General features: G+C 36.6%; 1 protein-coding gene across 20 annotated transcripts in view; it reads right to left on the bottom strand.

Moving 5' to 3' along the window:
• Positions 1-24544, bottom strand: part of REPS1 (RALBP1 associated Eps domain containing 1) — a 68923-nt gene that overhangs the window by 40145 nt on the left and 4234 nt on the right. For 16 of the 20 annotated variants that reach the window (XR_012622537.1, XR_012622538.1, XM_074818960.1 and 13 more), the window contains 2 exons: positions 12026-12149; positions 7587-7783 (listed from right to left, as the gene is read on the bottom strand). Coding sequence is in view for 17 of the 20 variants with exons in the window: in XM_074818960.1 (XP_074675061.1) it covers positions 7587-7783; positions 12026-12149 (321 nt within the window). In the remaining 3 variants the exon portion in view is untranslated. Of the gene's footprint in view, positions 1-2044; positions 2176-7586; positions 7784-12025; positions 12150-19268; positions 19396-19639; positions 19771-24544 lie in introns of all 20 variants that reach the window. The other 4 variants (XM_074818964.1, XM_074818962.1, XM_074818965.1 and 1 more) reach the window with 3 other exon arrangements.

Here is a 24544-nt window from a genome sequence, read left to right as displayed (position 1 = left end):
CTTCTAGTAACTCCATGTAAACACTGGAACTCTTGACACATAACCCTCATGAAGCAGCCTGCCCTAGTGAAGCCGACAACTGCGACTATTCAGTAAGCCTCCATCTAACATTTGGCCTTATACTCAAGGCCAAATAGAAAGATATTGTAAATATGATTCTCAACTTCAATTCTTCTAAATGTGGTTCAAGTGGTTCTGTAAATCATATAATAATGGTTATCAGATCATCAGAAGTACAAGCATAATAAATAATTAACTTTGTTCTCAACGTTCCACTCAACATTATATCAGAATTCTGAACATTTACAAATTTCCCACAATTGATTTGGAGCTTCAGCTTGCACTCCAAAATTATTAAACAGCAAAAGCATGTCACCAACTCTGAAGTCAAAAAGGTTCTGGAAGAAGGACAAGCCACATCTTCAGCTTTACCGTCATTACAAGACACATTCCCAAAACAGTTTAAACCAAATTTAGATGGCATTACTGTGGCACCATCCTTCCCTTGTGCAATCCCAGTCACTCACATATACCACTCATGGCATTCATTGATCTAGTTTACTAGAAGCTTAGGAGAGCTAACCCCCTTTTTTTTTTTTAAAAAAAAAGTGTGTATATATGTATTTATATATACACAAATATAAGTGTTTGTCTGTGTGTTTGTGTGTGTGTGTGTGTATATATATATATATATATATAAAAATAAAATATGGCTTAGACAAAATACTGATGGCTCAATGCAAGTGTAAAGGAAGATGCAAGCCAGAAAAGACTGGGGAGGAGGCAGGACTGTAGAAACATTGACTCTCATTCAAAAGCAGTCATGGCAAAACACAGTGAGTAGGGATTTATTGAAACTGCAATTACATACAGGTTCATTCACCCCTTATATAGAGGTTAACATCAACTTTGTATGTTTTTGCAGTGGGTAAGAAGTCATTTTCATATACTCATGCCCAGAAAACATCGTTTATTGTACAGTTTCCACTTCAATTTTGTACTGGGCTTCACACTTCAGTATGTTCATTAGAACCACCTCTGTTCAACTGCAAGATACACTCTCAAACTCTCAAAACACTCAGTTTATGAGTGTATGTTGCAGCTGAGGAAGTAGGGTTGTTCACTTTGATCTGTCTAATCTATTACTAAAAGAAACTAATTTTGAAAGCCTGAAATATCCAGGATCAGATTTTTCTGAGAGTTTTAGTGTACAGAACCTAACTTCATTGCTCTTCAAAATCCTAACATGTCACAGCTACACCAGTTTGCCTAATGTGGGTTACTGATAACGCAGTGATTTTTTTTCCACCAACTTTAACAGAAGTTACCCACCTAATCTCTTTGGGAACTTTGACAATTTTGCTTACCATCTGCATACTGTAGTTGATGTATCATTTATGAGATCAGCTACTACTAAAAATCTTATTTTGATAAACTGTTTTAGCACTTTCAATGCAATTATATTTAAACATTTAAAACACTAACTTTTAATTTCTCTCCAAACAACCCTCAGTAAAAAAAAAAATCAAAGTAAAAACCAGAATGTTGTAATTGCTATCTTAAGACATTTATTTTTTCTCTTTACATTATTACAGAAAACAGATGTAAATGAAAGCATGCTGACATAAATAGTTAACTTTCGCATTTTCATGTGAAATCAAATTGCTAAAAACATTCTTCTCAATGATTAATCAAAAAATAAGGTTATAGCTAGGAGGCAAAAATTAAGTAATCCATCTTGATTTAAAAAAATCACATTAAAGTTGTAAAAAAGCATGATTTTTGTCAAAATGGAATTATGAAACCAAGACACTATGAAGGACTCAGAACTTGGACTTTTTTGGACTGACAAGCAGTTACTAAAATTAACATGTTAATTAAAAAAAGGTGCTATAATATATATGGCTCTAAAAAAAGAACCTTAGTGAAGATAAGTCAAACAAACTGGCATTAGGCAACACAATACTGTGCTAAAGCAACTCTGGAGGGATCTCAACCTCAAAAGGGCATTGCAAGCATACATGAGTCAAATGAGATTATAAACCTTTTCCTGGATCTCACACCTCAGGCCAGAAGAAAGCCTCCTAAGGAGAATTCCAGAGACAATGAAGCCAGACATGGTATCCGAAGGGTAGCTCTAAGGGTGTTGTGATCCAGGTCCTGATACCACACAGCCTGCATAAGAGTCAGGGAACAGATCCATCATGAAGAAAGATTATGCTAGAGATGGTAATTGCATTGCAGAACCCATGTTTTTGTAATCAACTAGCATTCATACTGAAGAACAAAGTAGTCCAAGGTTCAATGTGAACTTCTCCACATGCATCATGACACATTTTTAGAGAGGGGGTGTGTGGTTCAGCCAATTACAAACTTGTTAGTCTGATCTCAACGGTTTGAAAGGTTTTAGACTAGGTTTTAAAGAAAGTAATAATTAAAAACACAGAGACAAATGGAAAAGAGATCAACTGCAGCAAGGGAAATTTTACTTAAGTTGGCTGATACTATTTTTGTGATTTTCTGGACAACGGAATGGCACTACATTTAACCTGAACCTCAGCATACTTCAGTGGGGTGCTAAACAAGATAATTCCAACAATGTGGAGATTAATACAAGAATCTAAGGTGCAAAAGAAACGGCTACAGAAGGAGCAAAACTGGATTGTATTAGAATGGGAACTATGAGATTGAAGGGAACTTTCTAATAATGCTCCTGAATGACTGATTTGGGTCTTAACACTTTAAGTAACTGATTATGCACACTAAATAGCATGCTGGTGAATTCTGACAACAAATGTAAGGAGACACATGGAGGATTCCTTTCAAGACACAGGTCACAGTAAACTATTAAGTTTTAAAATATAAAATAGAGTTTCTTGCATAGTGTAAATTAATACAATAGTGCATAACGAGAAACAATCAGCTGAAAACAGAAGACTGGAAGCACAGGTCAACTATCAGACCATTACAATATGTCAAATTTATAGATTTGCTTTATTCACAGCTGCTAAAGTATATGAGATGAGATATATCAAGAAGAAGTAGGAAAATACCCTAGAAAATAGTATTAATACTGGTGAGATCTTATTTGGAACAAGAAATACAAATCTAGTAAAATATTTTCAATAAGAACAAATTCAAATTGGATCAAAGGCAGAGGAGTATTATGAGGATTACTGGTAACTACTTTATGAGATGAAACTGAGACTATGGATTGCTTTGTCAAGCAAAACAAAGCTAAGGGGGAATACAGTGGTTTTCTAGTAAATACTGGTGGTGTTCTGCAGCAAATACTAAGGACAAAGCTGTTAAAAGAACAGGTATTACCTGATCTGCACAAATTTAAGTGAGAATTCCGATCATATCCCCACAAATATTCCGCTATATTCCTACTAAGGCTCTGGACTAGTTTTCCCCAACGTAACCATTGTGGATACAAGGTTACAAGATTTCAAGAGAGAACCCTGATTATTTTTAAAAAAACTCATTATCACAGAACCGTCTAGGTTGGAAAAGACCTTGAAGATCATCTAGTCCAACCATTAGCCTAATACTGACAGTTCTCAACTACACCATATCCCTCAGTGCTATGTCAACACGCCTCTTAAACACCTCCAGGGATGGGGACTCCACCACCTCCCTGGGCAGCCTATTCCAACGCCTGACTACCTGTTCTGTAAAGAAATGCTTCCTAATATCCAGTCTAAACCTTCCCTGGTGCAGCTTGAGGCCGTTACCTCTTGTCCTATCGCTTATTACTTGGTTAAAGAGACTCATCCCCAGTTCTCTGCAGCCTCCTTTCAGGATTATCTAACACAAATTCTCATGATAATAGAGGGTTATACTCAATGACATGAGGTTTTTTCCAGTTTTGTGCTCCTAAACAATTTACTTAATACCAGATATATTTTACCTGGAATTACCTGTTCAATCTACAAAATGGAAGTGAACAGAAATGGACTACTGGCAAAACCCTAAAAGAAAGTCACACAACTTCTTACATAGTTAAAAAAGTTGAAATTATCAAATTTTGACTGCTACAGGTGCCAAATTTGAGCTGTCCCCTCCTAAGGCTGCACTGATATAGCAATAAATCAATATATAATCTAGAGTGCCAGTATTATACTTAATGCACTCATAGGTAGACAAGCACCATCAGCTTTACCTTTCATGTGAACCAGGATATAGCAAGGTTCAGCCTATGAGCATTTGCCAGATACATGTTCTTTAGCTGTTAGAGCCTCAACATCTATTGAAACTAGCTACCCCCCCTTTCCTTGAAAAGGTGGCAAGCCTAAAGTAGTACCTGATCAATACCTGGATCACACTTAAAGACACTGGAAAAAGCATGTGCTTTTTGACTTTAACCACAAGACACAAAACATCCAAAGACAGTATCTAACAGATTGATAGTGAGAACATTTATTCACTTGTAAGCTACTTTCAGAAGACAGAAACTACTTCCTAATCTCTAAATGGCTGCTTCTTCTAAAACTGTTTTCAATACATTTGTCTTATTCCTTTTAAAAAAACAAACAAAAAAAAGCTTCCATCTACAATGACAACTCCTAACTCTACTAAGAGAATTTATTTTAAAAAAAGCACAAGAACTCAACAGAATCTAGATTCTCAAGACTGTCCTAAATTAACATTTTTAGTTGTACAGTTACTACTACTGCCAAGGTATAAAGGTATGTATATACACCATGGTTAATGTACCTATGTCAACAAAAGCGCTCATATAGATGTCACACACTGTCAGAAGTGTTCAAATCTACTTAGCCTCTGTTATGTAGGAAGAAGAAATTATGCCAGCAGAAAAAAAAAAAAGATTTTCCTCCAATGTCTTATCTACACTAAGATGTGCAATCAGCATGCTGTCTAATGAGTAAAGGCATCTTTCTTTATTTGGCTTGACTCCTAGAATCAGTTCTGCAGCTTCCATGACAGCCAGGCATGACTTCAGTCATTTTCTATTAACACTAACAATATTAAAAAGATACAAACTTCTGGCCAGTGCTGTATTTACATAATACTTAGCCATTATAAACTAAAAATACCGCCACAAAAATGGCTCGAGATAAAAAAAAGGATGTTATGGAACTTAGCTCACACTTACTTTAAAAGATGACCTCATTTATAGCTATTCTTTGGAAACACACACTGACTGTCATTTCCTGATGCCCTGTCCCCCAAGTGAAGCTCATTGAGGGAAACTGCCAAAATAATGCATTGATAAAGAAATAGCTTTAGGTAGGACATTTCAGTAGCCAATACTCTAAGTGAAATTCTTCTACATAAATTATTTGTAATTATATAATATTAACTTACGCATGACAAATCTCTCCAATATAGGAAGCTACACATGAATGAATCCAGTTTTTAAAGGTGAAGATTAAGATATTTTATGATTTCATACAAAAAATGTTTCAGCCAGAGTATTTTATGAAATCGATCTATTTTGAAATGCCAGGTATATTAAAGCCAGTAAACAATAAGAAAAAAAACCCAACAAACCCAAATTCACTAATGGAGTACCTGATAGCTACATGACAAACTCTGAGTGAAGTATCCAAGCTTAACTTTGACACTTAAAATTCCTCCTGAAAGAACAATGATCCCTAGGAAAATGACATGCTGTAATTTACTTCTCAGACTTCAGCTCTTCTCATCCTCATCACTGAAAGAGGTGGCACATAATGAGAACTCACAGTCTGAACCTCTTTCTAGATTTTATAAATCTGAGTGGTATCTCCAGGTGAAGACAACTGGATCAGCAATTTCTACAAAAACATGGATAAAAGTTGTAACCATCTTTTGGAAAACAACCCAATTAGAGTATTTATATGGTTAAGTAAGAAATCTAGGCTCAAGCCCCTTTCTCAGCTTGTTTCTAACATGCTGTCCAAATCAATAAATATTAGACTGGGACAGAAAGTCTGCTTGAATGAATTCATTGTACAGTCAGAAATGTAGAATCAGCCACAGAAAATGCAGTTTTACAATAGGATGCAAAATCAGACAATACTTTCCTGATGTTCTAAACCATGAATGCAACTTAAAACTGCTGGACTCAATGCTGTGTTGTCCGTTACATTTGCTCTATGTTTGTTTTCTGGGCCAGCCCTCTCAAAGGACTTGCACACAGAGTTTCCTTATTCTGATGATCCCATACAGACTTGTGCAAAAGAAAGATACCCAGCTGCTTCTATCAGCCAAGATGAAGAAATTAAATTTGAATGCTTATACACCTTTTTGAATATGTGACTTCTTTATCTGGAACCTGAAGACCTCAAACACCAGATTATTTTTTTTCATTTTCAATTTACACCAGTACAGATTCCTGTAACAAATTACAGCTGTTCACTAAAACTCAAAACCATGATGGAAGCATACAAAACAGTATTTCAACCAAACCAAAACCCCATCATCAGATCAAGAAGATCTGTGACTGTTGATTTCTTCATGAAGTGCTTGGAAGTTCTCAAACACAACTACCCAAAACTAGACAACATGAAGCTATCTTCAATCTACTGCCAGACTTTCTTTCATTACCATCCCCATCTCCAGTTTGGGAGAGAGGAGGAAGTGACAGCCAAACATTGACTATAGATGGCCTCTGCTAATTTGATTTTTCTTTACATCGATCAGTCTGGGCTATATGTTCATGAGTGATTTCTTGATTCCCAGAAAGATTAAGGGATGTTTGCAAGTTCCTTGATTCTTTACAAAACATGTCCAGAAAAAGAGCGTACCATGGGGAAGAAAACAGGTCATTCAACAGTTATGCACAGACACACATACACCCAGCAAAATTTAGTATTTGTACTCAGTGTTCTTGCTTGTAGAAGAGACAATCAGAAAGTATTTCCCCATGCAAAGAAAGTGTAAAGACTATCAAATCTAAGGAATTATGAGGAGGCACAGAATTGCGAGCGTTTACAATTTTCATTTATTCAGATATCCCGTAGCTGAAGATGAAAGAACCAGTGAGCAAAACGAGATCAGTTTTCTCATTATTAGAACACAATAAAAATCTATGTGAAAACTTCTAACTTATTTCTGGTTCTCATTGCGTCTACTTAACAATTAAATAGATAAACAACAAAATGTAAGGCAGAGAAAAGTAACTAAGATTTTTAAAAAAATTCTAAATAAAGTATTTCAGATTTAAAGGTACTGAAGCATGTTGAAGGACTAGAATCCAGTCTTCCATGGCATTCAGCACCACTGTTCCAATAAGCAAGAAGCCGATATAATCTAACAAACACGGTATTAACATCATGATGATTACCAACTTGATATTTACTATTGTATCTAACACATTGATTTTCTTTTCTGTCTTAATTCTGTCCATTACCATCAATATTTTAAACACAGATTATAAGACTTCATTAAAAACAGTCTCCTACGTGCAAGTATTTCAGAAGCGTATGTGGTCTTCACGTGTAATACAAATCAGTAGGATTTATTTTTTTTGAAAGAAACTATATTGAAAGCAACAAAGCTTATAAGCCCTATCAAACTGACATCTATGCAGCAAAGTAGTGGTTAAGAGTCCCATTTAATCTTTTAAGTTAACTTACCTGTTGCTCAGTTGATGTACGTTGCTGAACTGCATCATGGCTCACAGAGCCTTTTTTGACTTGTATCCTGCCAGGTGGAGGAGGAATCACACCTGAATATGAAGCTGGGTTATCAGCATCTGAAGAATACAAGGCTGTGTGTCTTGATTCTTGTTCATTCTTTGACACAACAAATCTGGGAAGAGGGAGGTCCTTTACTGTTAAAAAAAACAGAGCAGGCCATTTACCATACAGAAGTATGATGCTTAAAAATAAAAATGCAGTTCTATTTTGTAGGTAAAATTTCACATGTGCCTCAATTATTTAAACACCAACACTGCTGCTACAGTCAAGCCAACATCTGCCAGTGGGAAAAAAGCAAATACCCTTTCTGCATTATACTTAACAATTCAGCTACCCAAGTCTCGGTATACAAAGAGGACTTCATATAGCTCCATAACAGTTTTGCACTACAACTTTGCATTAAATGCAGTAGCAATCAGATAATCTGGATTTAGCTCATTTTTTTCTTAGTTTTGCCAACATTTCATTATTGAAGTGTGATTTTCAAAATTTATCTACCATTTCTAGCACATATATAAAATGATAAAGCCTTCATACAAAATGGTTCATCAGGAAAACAAATGCTAAAATACTGCAGTATATTCAACATCCTCTTTCAGCGAGCTCGTGTCATGTTTATGTTTACAATGGATCATATAATCTAGTTTTACTGCAAAAATTGCAACTATTGCTTAAACACATCTGTGCACACCTTTCAAAAATAGAAGCTAAATTAGCTGTTTTACTGGGATACAACTGGGAAAATTCCAGTATCACCTCACTTTGTTATGAACACATATAAAGCGAAGTTTCTACAAAATGCTAGGTCCTTCGCTTTACATACCACGGTTCAGAGTAGTTTGATATAAAAATGCAAGATTTCTACCATTCTTCTGAATCCCAACCACGACTTTCTTACTGGTCCACTGTGGATGAAAATAAACTGCGAATTTGCTATACAGCTTACTTGGAAACTATTTTTCCAACACAAAACAAGCTTACAGGCATGGCTCAAGTTTAATTTCTCTTGCTGACTGCTTACATCAATTACTTTTGGTATTGAGAATGAGTCAGTAGTACCACCAACTGTATTAAAATATGAGATGAAATTGCATACAGTTTATTACATAAAAATTAAACATTAAACTGATTTGTATTTGAAGAGTGTCATTCGAATCCATAGTATTCAACAACTATGTATCCATAGAAATCTTTATTTACCCAGTGTTAAAGAACAATGCTCCTGTAAGAACATAAGTTCTTGATTTAAGTCTCTGTCACTAAGCACAAGTCAACACACCAAACAGCTTTCATCACAGGGAAGGGGCATGCAAGGGTCTCTTAGCTAAATTTGTGGTTACCTATCATGTGGAAACACTGTTAAAGCAATTCCTGATGCCTTCCTCATTCCTCGATGCCAGTTTTCACATTAGCATTGTACCCCATGCTGCACTAGGAAAGTTACTGACATAGCTAAACAGTGAACTATAGCCAGTCAAAAACTGAAAAGCTCATTGCATACAAGTGAAAATTCATATGCTTGCAAAATGGGACAATACAGACCCTAGAACATCCAACTGACAGAGGGAAAGTCTATGCAATCGGTTGTTCCAACACGAGGCTTTGACATGAGATATCCAGCACTATTTCACAAATTAATATAGAGGGCTCAGAAGGAAAATCCTCTATTGTCTGCTTTAAAAAAATGTAGGTTTGTTTTGCTGTACTAAGTTTTTACATGGCGAATTAACATCTGCCATTTTTACCTTTCTCCTGTCTTTTCCCCGTAACAGCTGAAAAACCTCACTTCAACACTACAACATGTTACCTTTAAGAAATCCCTCAATTATAAATGCAATAGCTATTATGAATGGAATTAAAACTTGAATAAATTAGAAAGTTCTCTGTACTTTTTATACCCACATCCTTGTTAACATCTTTTTCCACACTTTGAAAATAAACATTACTTTGAAATAGACACTGCTCAATTTCTCAATTTTTACCTTCCTAGAAGGAAAATTTTCTAGAACAGCAAAGGAACAACAGATTTAGAGGCTTGTAGTATAATAACTAAAGCCAGTATTTTTACTACACTGCACATGTGAGTAATCAAAGAAGCACTTAGTTAACTGAGAATCAATTGGATGACATTTGTGTAGGATGGACTTAATACTCAAAATTTGACTGTAGTCTCCACTCAGCAACTCACATAAAGCAAGCTTCCTGTTTACCGAAGAGACACATAGTGAACAAAAGAAAAAAGAGGAGAGAAAATACCAAGAGTGAATAACCTTAAGAAAATAATTGAATAGAACATTCATAGAAAGCAGAGCTAAAAAGTAGATGTCCTAAAAACACTTAACCAGTTTTAAATGTTTTACTTTGAAGAGAGAAAGAGTTATATGGTTTAGTTTGGGATGGCTCTAACAGTTCCTCTTCAAGACCTCTTGGAGATGGACTGCGGGCAGAACCCAGCTGGCAAGGCTGCTGGACCCCAGTTTTCAAAGGCAGGCAACCCTAGCTCAGAATCATTTTATAAGTCTTCAGCCTTCTGTATTTTAGCTGTTTAGTAGCTGCTACAACACTTGAATCATCCTACGAGCAGGAACTTCATAGACAGGACTGGAACCACTGCAACCAAGGCAACAGACAACCAAAGCTAAAAACAGTTAGGGTAAAAATAAATGTTCCGTCAATTGTACTTGTATTTAGTAAGTTTGGAACCAGTTACAGAAAATTATTCCTAGAAGTCCAGAAATTATTACAAGTATTTCTAGTATTGTCATGAATCAAGGAAATGTATTCCATTATAAAAGTTCCAACGGCTGCTAATTTTACAGCAACATGTTTTATATTTTGAAATTAATTCTGTACCTTCACTTCAATTTCTTCCTTCAAATTTATTCTGATTTTTTTTTTTTTTAAATAGAAAAGCTCCTTCCAATTAAGGTATCTTGCATTAAAATAAAACCAAGCACATAAAAACTCCGGAGAAAGCTAGAAACACAGATTTTAGTCTTTGCCTTCTTCAATGGGCATGTGATGAGAAATCCCAAAATTGTTGTATCAAGTCTCAGTTCCATCAGATATTAAGAGTCCAAGGTCCCTTTTCCAACTTTCTGATTCTAGGGCATTCTGCTAAAACTTGCCGAAGCTTTAGATTTGGAAACACTCACCACGAAAACTGTTTATAAACACAGGATGGCTTATGAAGTGGCATATGAAGTGACTCGAATAGTAGCAAAATGTTGACTGAAACCATGCACTTTTCCAAAAAACTACACAAAACCATGAAAGCAGTACATACTGTTTGTACAAGCCTAGAATAAACATAACTAAAAACATACACAATGATTCCTTTCTTTTTTTATAGCTTTGTCAAATACTTCAGCCCTATCAGATTGTTTTTAACATAGTCTCCTTAACTACTCTGTTTAATCTATATCCTTTAGACACAAAAAACTCCTAAGCTTTCTTTTAATTATTGGCATATATAAATTATACCATAACATGTATTCTACAGACATAAAATCTACTAGGGAAGTCACCTTAATGCAAAGCTGTGCTCCAAAAGATATTTTTAAGTTGTGAGCCGTGTACTATACTGCCAAGGGCTACAGTGGCTTAAAACTCATTATTTCATCTTCCTAAGTCTCTTTTCATCTTACAGAGCAACACTGATGTGGACTCACTTATGTCACTCAGAAGGCTACAGTAGAGCCTTGTATGAAAGCTCTTTCTGATGTTCTGAACCATCTTTCTAGAGCAAGTCTTTCTCCTGTTCCTATTTCACTACCCACACCGCAGCTGACCTTTGAAAAGTAGGATAACGTGTTCTGGCTGATAACCAACTTCAAAGATCTTTTACAGGTCAGTTTTTTTCACTGAAATCTTAAACCACTAATCTTCATATTTGCACTAAGAAAGGAGAAAACTGTCAAGCCAAGTGCGAAGGAATGTGACTTTAAAAAAGGTGACCTTTCATTTGTTGCAATCAAGGCTTCATAAAACTCAGCAACTACAAAAGCCTGCAAATGTCGCATTCTTCTTTTCCTTCCAGTTCACACTAGTCCTATTAGTACTTTATTTAGAGCATACAGCACACAAGTTCTCACATTAGTAATCTATAGAATGAACTTGTGTCTACACAAGTCAGTAGTAGTTGTTCATTTACCCCATGAAGAACACAATACTTGTTCAACAGAGTAAGGTATTTCACCTCATTTATTGCATAGTAAGAATACACTTATAGCCTCTCCACAACTTTTTTTAAAGTTAGCAACATGTATAAAAAGACATACCACACTAATTTATACAAGGTTACTCTACAAGAATCCGTGAGCCAAGTACAATAATTCTGCTTAGCAACTCAATTCTGCCCAAATCCTGTGATTTACCTGTATTTAAGCTTTCCACTCTTAGAGGGAGACCAGATTGGGCGACAGCAACAAGTTTCAAAGCAATGTAAAATTGACTTCTTCCAAAATAGCCAAGTCTCGTTGCACCACAGAGCTCCATAATCTGAAACAAAACACAGTTACTTGTACAAAGAAACTTAAAACACGAATTGCTCTACAGAGGCAATTTCATACATTTAAGAGCGGCATGGCTTGCACTCAATGCTCGTAACAACTTCCTATATACAATCTTTCAGTAACAACTTCACTGCAATCTCTAAATGTGACATGAGTCAGAGTATGTGATTTCTCACAACCAGCATAAACACCAAGTCAAAAATTTAAGTTTTTCCCAATTATCCACCTATTCTTTCACCTAGGTGTTAGAGGCTCTACAGAGTTGATGTGAGATAGAGTAAGAGAGAGTAAGTGGGGTCACATTCCTTTTTTTAAGAAAAAAGAAACAAACAAAACAACCCTCCACAAAACCCCCCAAAAAGCAAAACCACCAAGAAAGCACATAATAAACATCCTGTGTCACTATTAGCCATTCCATTAGCAGCTATATGCTATATCTGTCTTCGGTAACTGCAACAGAAAAGGACCAGCATTCAACATTTTTAGTATTATAGTCATATGTAAAACAAACACAAAATGAAGACTTTCAAATAATTCTCAGACAAAACTGAACAATGTTACTGATCAAGTTAGAGAAATGGTTGCCCCTCAAACTTCTCCATGAAGAATTTCAATAACAAGGTTAGAATTTATAAAAAGTGAAAAAGCTAGACAACTGTAAATGATACCTTCCAGACTTTTCTGATATGTTTGCTATAGCTCAACTTTTAACTTACAAAGCAAACACAAAGTGTTCATTCAGAACACAAAGAAGTATCCACACATATGCATGGATTTCAGCATTGCAAGAGAATGCAGAACTTCACGTTCTCCAAAAACGCCACAGATGCTGTTTCATTTAAGAAATACAACAAAGAAGTGGGGTTATCTTACTTCCTTTTCTTCCCCTGGTGTTCTAGATAAGGGAAAGGTGGTTTTGCCTTTCATTATGAATTTTGAGAAATTTTGGTCCCTCCAGACAACAGCCATATATACAAACATACTGACTGCACACCCCTCCACATCGAAGACCTGCAAACTTGCTGAGGGTGCATTCCTGCTTATGCCAAGTCACTGATAAGATACTAAGCATGACACGTCCCAAATCAGACTCTCCGAGCTCTATGACCCAGACCGCCTTTTTACCTACTAGCAGTCTCATTTAGACTGTAGTGTTCCAAGGAAGACACAAGGATGCTCTTGGACACGATAGTGAAAGCCTTGTTGAAGTGAAGGTAGATGACATCACTGCTCTTCTCTCCTCAACCACAGTTCAGTCTTTCCATGACAGCAGACAATCTGGTTGACAAGTACCCTTGGTAAACCCACGCTTGGTAATCCTAATTACTGTTTTCACCTTCATATGCCTAGAAATGGCTTCCAAGCAGACTTGCTCCACAATTTCTCAGGGACTGAAGTGCAGCTGACCAACCTGCAGTTCCCCATATCAACCTTCCTGGCCTTCCTGAAGATGGCTGCAACATGTCTTTCTCCAGTTGTTGAGGCCCACCCCTGAACTCCACAACTATTCAAAGAGAAAGCTGGCTTGCAATGACCTTAGCTAGCTCTCTCAGCACCCTCAGAAGCATTTAACCTAATACCATCAACTTTAGATTTCTTGAGAGATCCATCAATCTTCTTGTAGTACTACTAGTTTCTCTCCTCCTACAATCTCATCTCCAGGCACAAAGGCATATGAGACCTCGTCTGTGAAGATCAATGCAGAGAAGCACAGAGAATCTCAGTCTCATCTACATCCATGGACGCTAATTTCTGTCCTCACCCTTCCCACCAGAGCTCAATTTTAAGTTCCCTGTTTGGCAAATCTGGTCTCTTGAAACATCTGCTCATTTTCCTAACTAATGGGATGGACTCTTACTGAACTTAGAGCAAGCTGTCCTGAAAGATTTCCCAGCTTTCAGAGGGCACAGTTCTGAAGGGCAGAGGAGCCCTGCTCGCAGGCAAGTTCTAACTGAAAAAAGTCAACTACATTTTCACCTAGCAGCAACTGAACCACATGATCCATGTATGGTAACTCCATAGAATCAGATAAACAGATGGGTTTATTAACTACAGCTGAGCTAGATATGGCTCAACAAAAACCTGCTCAGGTATTTCCTTACTGTGCACCAGGATTCTAGGACCTCATGAAAATAAGCTGTCGTAAAACCTGCCACAGGAAGGTGTGGGAAGTTGACAAACACTTAGTTCAAAAGAAGTCCCAAGAGGATCAGCAGGTCTAGGGCTGTGCATGCAGCTCAAATCCTGCTGGACAGAAGCTAGCTGCATTAAATCATTTGGTTATATCTGCATTACACTTCCCACATTGTGCTACAGCACCTGTGTTATCTGCATTTTCCCATTACAATATTTCTGCAGCATGACAGAAGTCGGGATAACAGGGCATTTTCTAAAGTTCAGTAACTACAAGAATAGAATTAAATACAGCCAAATACAATACGTTTGTTTCAATAGGTTAGTTGGACTACAAGAAGTGCCATGAGGAAAAAAGTGACAATGTACACTGGCAGGTGACAATTCAAACAATAAAAACTTTGCTACATCAACATCTAAAATAACTTGCCCGTACCCAACTTAATGCCAAAAATAACTACACTAAGTTTAAATAATAGGCAGAACTAAAGCAGTGAAAATTTAAGAGACAGCTAGCGATCAAAACCAGTGCCTAGCGATCAAAACCAGTGCAACAGCAAGAGCAATTCCTTTTTTTAAAGCATTGTATCCTGGAAGACTGATGAACATCCACATACTTGACTACACCCAACACAGAAAAAGCTTGTAGAGCTAGTGGCCTAGCACTGACAGATGAATAACTGAGGAGACTCTGGAAAAGTTTCTTATGAAAGGAAGCAATGACGCAGGCATTTGAAGCCTATGGAATCATTAGGCAGTAATGGCTTTGAGCAATTTCAAAGCCAGTGCTGGACTAGAAATTACCTTGTTTGGAACTAGTCAGTACTGCCAGACTGAAAAAAAAAACCAGTTAAAAACAAAATTAATAATTAAGCTACCATGGTAGATAAGTATTAGAAAGGAAAGACAAACATGGATTCAAAGTAAATAGATATAAATGTAGAAAATACACTAATGTAAGTATCAAGAAAAGGAAAAAACTAAGGATAAAAAAAAAAAACACAACAAAAAAGAATGCCCTTATGCTACTGAACAAGTAGCTGTGAAGCTACAGAACACAGAACATAACCCAATCAGAAACATGACGGAAGGTTGAGTAAAATGATTAAATGCAGATATCTAGTGAAGACTCATCTGCTGACTGACAGCATGCTTAAACATACTCAAAACAGCCTACCTATAATCTCCTTGAAGGAGGATTTAAACATTCAACAGATAATAAGCTATAGTGATGGGGGGCAGGGGGGAAAATAATAACAACAAAATAATCAAGGGATTGCTTCTCTGAGATTTAAGTTTAGGGCTTTCATCTTCTTAGGAAGAGAGAGGATAAGGAATTTCCTTAAACTCTTCAAGGAATGCAGAGCCATCTTCAAGACAAAATGCTCCATGACTGTCCTCATATCCTCAGATACGAAGATCCTGAAGTCACACTACTGCAGTTAACTGGATTAAGGTCAACAACTCTGAAGCTCCAGAATTACTGGAAGTTGTTGATACAAAAGAAGAACAACTCAGTGCAGTAGCTGTAAATTATGAAATTGCACATTCAGTCATCATACTGCAAAGAAGCAAAGCAGCATCAACAGTATCAGGAGTTGGCACAGATCGGATATGCACAGGAAGCAGTATGTTGACAAAGGGCACCGTTTGAAGCACATACCTTCTAGAACTCTTACAGGTTTCAAATAAGAGGTCCTTGAACTTAGAAAGGTTTGTGAACCAAAAAAACCTAAGACTTGAGAACCTTTAAAATTCCAGGTGAAGGGGAACAAATTGCAGCTCTATCAAAAGTGCTGAAACTCACTTTCCAGAACTCAGAAAACCTCTCTGGGAGAGTCTTCCAGAATATCACAGTTCCCCTACCCCTAGGTTCTTCTACAAGGCAAATCAAGCCCATTATCTGTAAACATTACCCATGCAAAAGTACAACAACGTATTTAGGCAGGGATGACTTCAATGGTAAAACAATAAATGAAGCAACATGCATGCCACCTACATAGTAAAGATAAAATATATCATCTGCTTAGAGTTACTAAAGTACCTGCTGTTCCATACCAGAGGGTGGTAAGAGGCAAGACTTTAAAGGCAACTTTTGAGGGCTGGAAGTTACAACACGCCTGGTGTATGCTGGCAGGAATGGGGAATGAAGAAACTCAAAGAAGGACCTTTTGTATCACCTCATCCAAACTAGGACAGTAACACAAGTTTATTCACTAACACAACCACCACCCCACCACTCCTCCAAATCACATATTGATATGAAGCCAGAAAGAAGAACTGGGATTCAGAATACACATTTTGGTCCTGATTTTATTAACACATCCTTAACTTGAGGTATCCTAGTAGTCCTACTGTGACTTGGCAGGAATTTTCCTGTTTGTATTGTCAGTGTTAAGACTTTCTTTTAATTAATAAACGCAAAGAAACCCTATGTACAATCACAGAATAGTTGACCTGGGAAAGGTCCTCTGGAGATCATCATGTCCAGTTGGATTTCAAGTATATCCAATGAGGGAAATGCTACAACCTCTCTGAGCAACCTCTTCCAGTGTTTGATCACCCTCACAGTAAGAAGGTTTTCTCTTATGTTTAAATGAAACAATCACCATGAACAGTATCATATAAACCATGTACTAGAGGTACAAAACAAGTTTTCACATTCATTTTACAATATTTGATACAAACTTGATTTAAACCAGGCCATATGAATATACTTGTGCTTCAGAATTTAGTACATGACTTTTGAGTTTTACTGTGCATACTGAAAATAACCTTTTAATGAAAAGCAAGCAATACATTTTAAAAAAAGCTAATGGTTTACTTCAGATAAAAAAAAGCTAAAAAATTAAAAAGAATAGCCTGCATTCAGTCTTAGGTTATTTAATAAAAATGTAACTGATTACAGATTGATTTTGTTTCACAGTTTAAAATGAAAAACATTATAATGTCCATGACATTATTTCTGTATCCCATATGCAGCAATTCATTGATGATAATTCTAAAGCTCTTTGCAAACTTAAGCACTAAACAGATATGACAGGATGTTTTCAAAATCAAAAGTTTATTGGAATACAGCCTCAAATTGGGTACTAGAAAATGCTGTCCTACAGAAGTCCTCTCCTGAAGTCATGTAATCCACTCACCTCAGCTACAACAAAAATTAACCATATCTCTACAGTGTAATGTAATCTGGGGATGTATAAGAGAAATTGAAAAAATCTTTGCTATTGTAGCAGAAAAAAAAACCCTGACCATCACTACACACTGAAGACCTATGAAGAACTCCTTCGTGCTTTTTTTCTAGATTGAATACATTTCTTTCCTCACAATTTGTTACCTTCTAATCTTGTTATTCCACAACCACTGTTCATTCAATAGATCATTCCCGTCACTTCATTTATCTCAATCTGCCTCACTAATTGCAGACCACAGACTGACACAGTTTAGTAACTGCAGTCTCTCACTTATCATCAAGTGGACAAAGCAATACTGATTAGTTATTAAAAAATAATTTTTAACTTTTCTTCAGAAAAATCTCACTTGACAGGTAGCTTCTCAGATGCAACAGTTGTTGACAACACTGTGTAGCAGGAACAAGACAGAAAACTGACAAAGATCCTTCCTTTGATGAGTTATTTTTAACCAAGTCATGTCTCTGACCCAGTTCTCCGCAAAGCTCCACAAACCTTGGCACATGGTGGCACACAAGAAAAAATAATTGGAGACAGGACAAAAACACACCACTAAAAGAAGCAGTCCAAGTATTGCTCTGATTTCTATGTTTCAGTAGTAATAGCAGTATATGACAAACATTTAAAAGTCTTACACCTATGCAAAGATCATTTGCAAAACGCATTTGTGAAGGGTATCAAGAACTGCTGTATTTAATCCAGTAAGTGTGAAGTAGAAGTTCATGTGCTAAACAGCAAGTCTAACATTACCTCTAACACATACATTTATCTTATTAGATATTTAAGCACAGTAGTAAATGTAGTTAATACTAAAATTTCCCAGGCACAGGGTATATTTGGGACTTTGTTGTACTTTATTGCATAATGAATAGTAAGGTCTTCCTTTTAAGTCTTACTGACTGTTCCATGAAGATGGATCTCAGTCAATGCCACAAACCTGGCTTCAGAACACAGGCCTTTAAAGAAATAAAACCAATAGTACTGGAGGACTTCCAAGATGACACACGCTCTCTGGCAATGAACTATTTAGAGTCTCCTACTGTTTGAGTCTCTCCTAATACTTCTCCACCCTCCTGATTTTCACACTGCGTGTATCCACAGTGGAAGCAGACTGCTAAAATACCAACAGGAAGAAAAAGCTTCTCATCAGCTCTGATCATTAATTCTCTATAGATACTTAAAACTAAACTTTCCCATTCCACAGGTCATTTCAGGTTCAAACATAAGTTTCAATCAAATGAAATTTCAGAATTAATCACATCAGAAATACAGCATTAGCTGTTCCAAAAATGACCCAGTACTTTAAGCCTCAGAGGAATGATTCTGCCCCTGTACTTTGGGATCTGTTTTACAAGGTTGTTCACTCCCTGAGTAAGGGTTGGCAGATTTGGAGTCATGCTTTCATTCTGTTTATAGAAAAGCAGCAGATAAACACCAAAAATTTAAAACTCTGATTTATGACAGATGCACATAATAAATACATAGCTTAACAAGTGAGTATGTTGAACACCACACACAGAGAAAACAGGATTTTCACCTACTGTAGTACTTTTTGAACCAGTTACATTTTAGGTCACTCCTGACCTCAAACCATTCCGAAAGTGGTCTGCAGCACCTCCTGTTGTTCCTGGTGGCACATATGTTCACAGTGGATTAGTTTCACGTATCAAAGACACTTCCTAATGCAGTAGCTTCGAGTTTTCCATTTGCAGTCAAAGTTCACAGTCTTGCCAACAGCTCCTGCAAAAGCTGTTACAAGCCATACACGTGAATCTTACCTGCAGAGCCTCTTATGCAGAGCTCCACAGCTCTCTAGAGGTCAGTGGTTCCCTTCTTGAGTTGGTAGTACATGGTAACCACCATCAATCAATCCACAAAGATGAGGCAGATGCAGCCTACATGCAACTACAAAAAAGTTCAAGATACTGATTTAGAGGGGCCATTTCTCCAAAGATGCACCACCACAGACTGTCCTACTTGACTATAACTCATCAATAAATTATTGCCAAATACCCTCAAAAGAGAGGACAGAATAAAGAAGCATGTTCCTTTCTGACATGCTCAACAGCACCAACAAAGGAAAATCCAGACAGCCGGATGGACAGTCACTTAGAAAGCAACTACTATCTTCCCAAGTAAAAAGTCATACCTGGAAGACCTCAAGGCAGAGTTGCTCTTTGCTTGCATTAAGATTCTCTCTACTGCTGTTCTTCTGGCAGAGTAGGTGCTCATGAGAAAGGTATCTTACAAGCAGTAATGGTAATAAAGCAGCAAGAAGAACTGGAAATAAAAAAAAATCTGAAACAGCATAAGACAGCCTGGGGACCTACACAAACTATTTCTAATTCTTGATGCATAAAGAGATGTTCTTTTAAAAGGAGATATTCCACATACCTGTCTTCTCTTCCGAGGCAATTTTACATTATTGCTTAACCTAAATAGCTCCTCCCTCCTCTGCTCTCAGCTGTACAGTTCCCCATTCCCGAGCACTAACTGTTGCTCATCTATCTGATCACACAGTAAGATTACGCCACTCAGCCAGCAGAAAGTTACTGTGTTAGTTATCTGCTCATTTATTAAACTGAATCTGACTACTGTACAACCAACAAACACCTCAGCAGCTACAAGGCACATGGGAACACACGGCTGGTAGCCATAGTTTGTTCATTTGACTGTAAACTTCTTGTAAGGCTGCAGCCTCAAGAAAGCTGTGTGCTTTGCATTTAAGAGGGGCAGAAAAGGTACAAGGTAACTGAACAGAATGTCACATCAAGAGCACTTTCAACTCCAACTTCTTTGCCTTGCCCAAAGAATCCCTCCTTAGAAAGGAAAGATATATTCACGTATCAGGCTGCTAAGAACTGCCCTCAGAACAAGGGTGTCTCCTTTTTACTGGTCGTAGCATGAAGAGTTCAAGCAATAGGAGATGAAGAAGCACACTTCAGCAAGAACTCTCAATGCCTGAGCCAGTGTGATGATTTGAGACTCCAGCATGATTCTGTAACACGCAAGTGATTGTATCTTCTGGAACAAATAGTACCAGCCAAAGTGTCCATATAAGCACCAAGAAAGCATCTAGCTTCAGCAGGCACCAGAGAGAGATTTTACAGCAGTAATATATGTAGCATTTCAAATTATTACGCCAGTAACAAATAGTACAAGGGAGGTCACATGGATGTTCTAATTGTGGATGCTCTTGCCATGCAGCATTAAATTGAGTATTTTTCCTGCAAAATTTCTACTTCAGTGCTAAATGCTAAAGAGAGCTGCATTTATATAGACATTTTGATTCCTTTCAGACCTCCTTTGTAATTGAAGCATTCCAGTGATTGATATGCCTTGCTAATAATTATTTTCTTACTTTTTTGATTTTAATATTTCTCCACACATTGCCTTTCATCACTGTGCGAGAACAAACCTAAGACAGAAAAGCCTCAAAGAATGAACAGAAGCTTCTGGCTTTTTGCTAATGTAAAATTAAGATTAAGGCATTCTCTGATCCCAGAATTAGTGGTTGTGCTGTGGCCTAGCCAAATAGGACTGCTCAGATCTGGTCTTGTTATTCCTGAGCTACTTCCATACAAGTTTACCTGAAGCTACTGTGCCCACTACTTTAAGCTGCTTTCCCATCTCATTCTGTTTTCATCTGAGCATCAATCTGACCAGTGTTAGTAAGTTACTTAGCTTTGCACTGCTCTCCTCCTCCCAATAAGGTCCAGAAGTCTTAACAATGTCTATCAAAGTTTAAACAAACCTCAGTTAAAGTTCTAAAAACTGCATGTTTAAAGAGTTACATTTGAGACTCAGAATAGAGCTGCTAACACCAGGTCTTAAATGATTTAAGAGATTTTAATTCAGAAAAAACAAGTCATACACCCTCTTGCAGTAAGAACAGACTTTTCTACAAAATTCATGACTAACAGTCTCAAGCAGGAGTAAGTTATCACCTAATGCTAAATTTTACACAGCTCAGTCTTGGTCACCCTTTTCTGGGATTACTGATGTTGAAAGATGTATTTGAAATTGAGTCTACTCATTGCTCTGTTACCATACTTCAGGAGCATTTTAGATGTCAGAAGTCAATCATTCTAGAAATTCAGGTCAGACTGTCACCTTTTCCAAGTCCTTTAACCTATCAAAACACAGTTCCTATACACAGACAGGCATGCCTAAGTTAAAATGTATTTTTGTATAACAAGTGCAGGGGATAATTTAACTCTTTAGACACCAACTCCAGTTGGAAAAATAAGCAAGTCACAAACATGCTCACCAGCTCAGTATGTTAGCTTAGAAAGAATAACACCACTGGCTTAATAATATACCTGTGGTCAAAAGAAATGATAAAGGAAAAAGAACAAGTGGGAAATACATTCTTACACTAATCGTTACTGGAACTCCAATGAGAAAAATCTTAAGTCAACATATTGCTCCCACACTCACTTCTGACTCATTTAAACGAACAGCAGAACTCCAATTTGAAGTCCAGGAATTCTACAAGGACTAATCTAAACATCAAATATTTTATGACCTAATAGGTGTGAAACTCGTCTGTAAGAACTAATATTTTGAAAGCTAGCAAATATAATTGAAAAGTCATAGAGGCAGCCAGCAAAGTTCTATAATTTCACAGTATCTGCAGAAATATTTATTGAAGATTAGACTAAGATGAAGGCACATTTGCTATTTTTCACAGACAGTGGGTGAAGTGCTCAAAACTTCTAATACAAAAGAATCATCTTTATAGGAAAAAGATCAAGCTTACAATCCACAATTTTATACAGCTAATGTGATTCTAAGACAGCTGCATTTGCCAAGGACCCTGATATTTCCAAAAAGATTTCAGAAGTCTATCCAGTCATGTCAGAATGGGTATTAATCATCCCTGCTGTCATTTGACAGCACATTTAAAAAGAAAAAAATTAACTGTTTTCAAACAAAGCTGAGCTGTGATACTTGAAATTAGCTGAGTGCTGCGCTGGCATACAAAATTATGAAGGAATTATTTACTATATAAGTGACTATACAGTATGAATGCCAGTCAATTTCAAAGGCTCAAAAACAATTGAACTGAGAAATCTGCTGAAAACAAATATAAGTCTAATAGACCTAATCTACGCTCCTAAAGTTTTTCCATTAACTTCCTGCCTTCTGTTTCAAAAACAATGATTATTCTCTGACTAAATGCTGTTGAGATATGAGACTATTCAAACTAATTAACTGTAAAGAAAAAACAATTTGCAGCCCACTACAGTCTCTGTGAAGGTAACATCATTAAAGTAAACATTTTTACCAGAATTCTGCAGAAAACTCAAAAGCACAGTACATAGGATAAAAACCAGACTAAGAGCCATTTCTGGCACTAACAGAAAGTAGACTGCTTATATATCTCATAATTGCAGAGAAACAAAACTAACCTACTGCTCAGCTGAGAGGAAAGAAAAATACTCTATTACAGTAACATTTGAGGGAGAAAAAAAGAACAACCTATTTGTCAAGTACGTACTAACTATGGATCCAGGCACTGTTTGTATTTACAACAGATTTCTAATAACTCTTATTTCCTAAATGAGAACTGATATACAGCATAATGTATTCACAAACATCCTTTAAATATATAAACATTACATATAAATTATGCATTATTACAATCATAAAAGGCTACAGACTAACCAACTTCATGACACTCAGGCTAACAAAGTATTATGAATAAGTAAGAAAAATGCTATAGTTATACATTTCTACACTGGAAGAATGCCTTAATAATGACCTGTTATGAATACTGCCTCAGAAAAAATCTAAACTAATTTTATTTTTAAATGTTATGTAGAAAAGCTGTAAGCTTTAAAATAAAAAATTCAATTTATTTTTAAAATTTGGGCTTATTTGCAGATTAGGTAAAGGTCAGTATTAGGAGAGGAAAGCTTTTTACACAGCATACTTTTTTTTTAAAGATCTGAAAGTGCTATGGTTTTTTAAACATACTCCAAATCGCTGAAAGGAAGGCATGGGATTTGCTGTGTATAAGGAATTCTAACTTCTTGTCCCGTCAGTTCTGAAAAGATAAAAAATTCAGCAAATTAACCAGAAAGAGATTGAGTCTTCTGCATGTCTCTACCACGCAGGTAATCAATCCTAAGCATGACCAGGCTCAGCTTCCATTTGCAGTTGGCATTTAGTAAATTCTACTGATTCAATAAAGTTAGTCTTGAGTAGGAAACTTCCCTGAAACACTAACTGCAGCAATAAAATCACTGTGAACAAGTTTTTATTTTCTTAGATCCCTTTCTCTCTACATCCCTTCAACAAAGAGACCAACATTTTAAATCAAGAAGCTGCATTTCATTTTGCCATGTTCTGCCTATGGATTATAATTCCAATTATAACAGCACCGCATGCCAGCAGATGAATTCTAGCACCTGAGAAAACCACCTTTCCATGTTCTCTGTTCCCTATGTTTGCCAAAACCTATCACCCCAACAACAGAAGGCAGCATATGCCTGCACCTTAGTTTTTCTTCTGCACAGTGCAGAAATTGTAGCCGATGAATGAGGCTTTACACCAGAGTCTGGACTTCACGATGAAGCAGCTGCATCACAGGTATGCACTTTCTTATAACTTCTGATGTGAAGGCAGCAAACTCTAACAGAGAGTTGAGGTAGACAACCACAGACAGTAATTTTTTCCATCAAGGACACAAAAAACCAATCAAAACTAATCTGTAAAGACTCGTTCAAAATGAAAAAAAAAAGCTGGAAATTGGCTAAAAGCAGCCAAAAGCAGGCTTTACACCAGGTTTTTAATGGACTGATGCAAGCATATTGTAATTGAAGAAACTGGGCATAATTGTACAATTCATCTGTCACTTCAAAGACTTTCTAACACTAAATTAGAAGTCAGGTAATGCTGCTGTACAGTGCCAACACTGAAAATGACAATTCATTCATTTTAGAGAAAGTACATGTAAATACTCATATATTTGTTGTTTTATAATAATGTTGCATTTTAAAACAAGATGCCTTGACTCATTCCTTTCAGATGAGTACCATACGCACAA

This window comes from Strix aluco, chromosome 3 (assembly GCF_031877795.1).
Source record: "Strix aluco isolate bStrAlu1 chromosome 3, bStrAlu1.hap1, whole genome shotgun sequence".
NCBI classification, from domain to species: Eukaryota; Metazoa; Chordata; class Aves; order Strigiformes; family Strigidae; genus Strix; species Strix aluco.
Note: the sequence above shows the minus strand (reverse complement) of the source record. Positions and strands in the feature narration are given on the sequence as shown.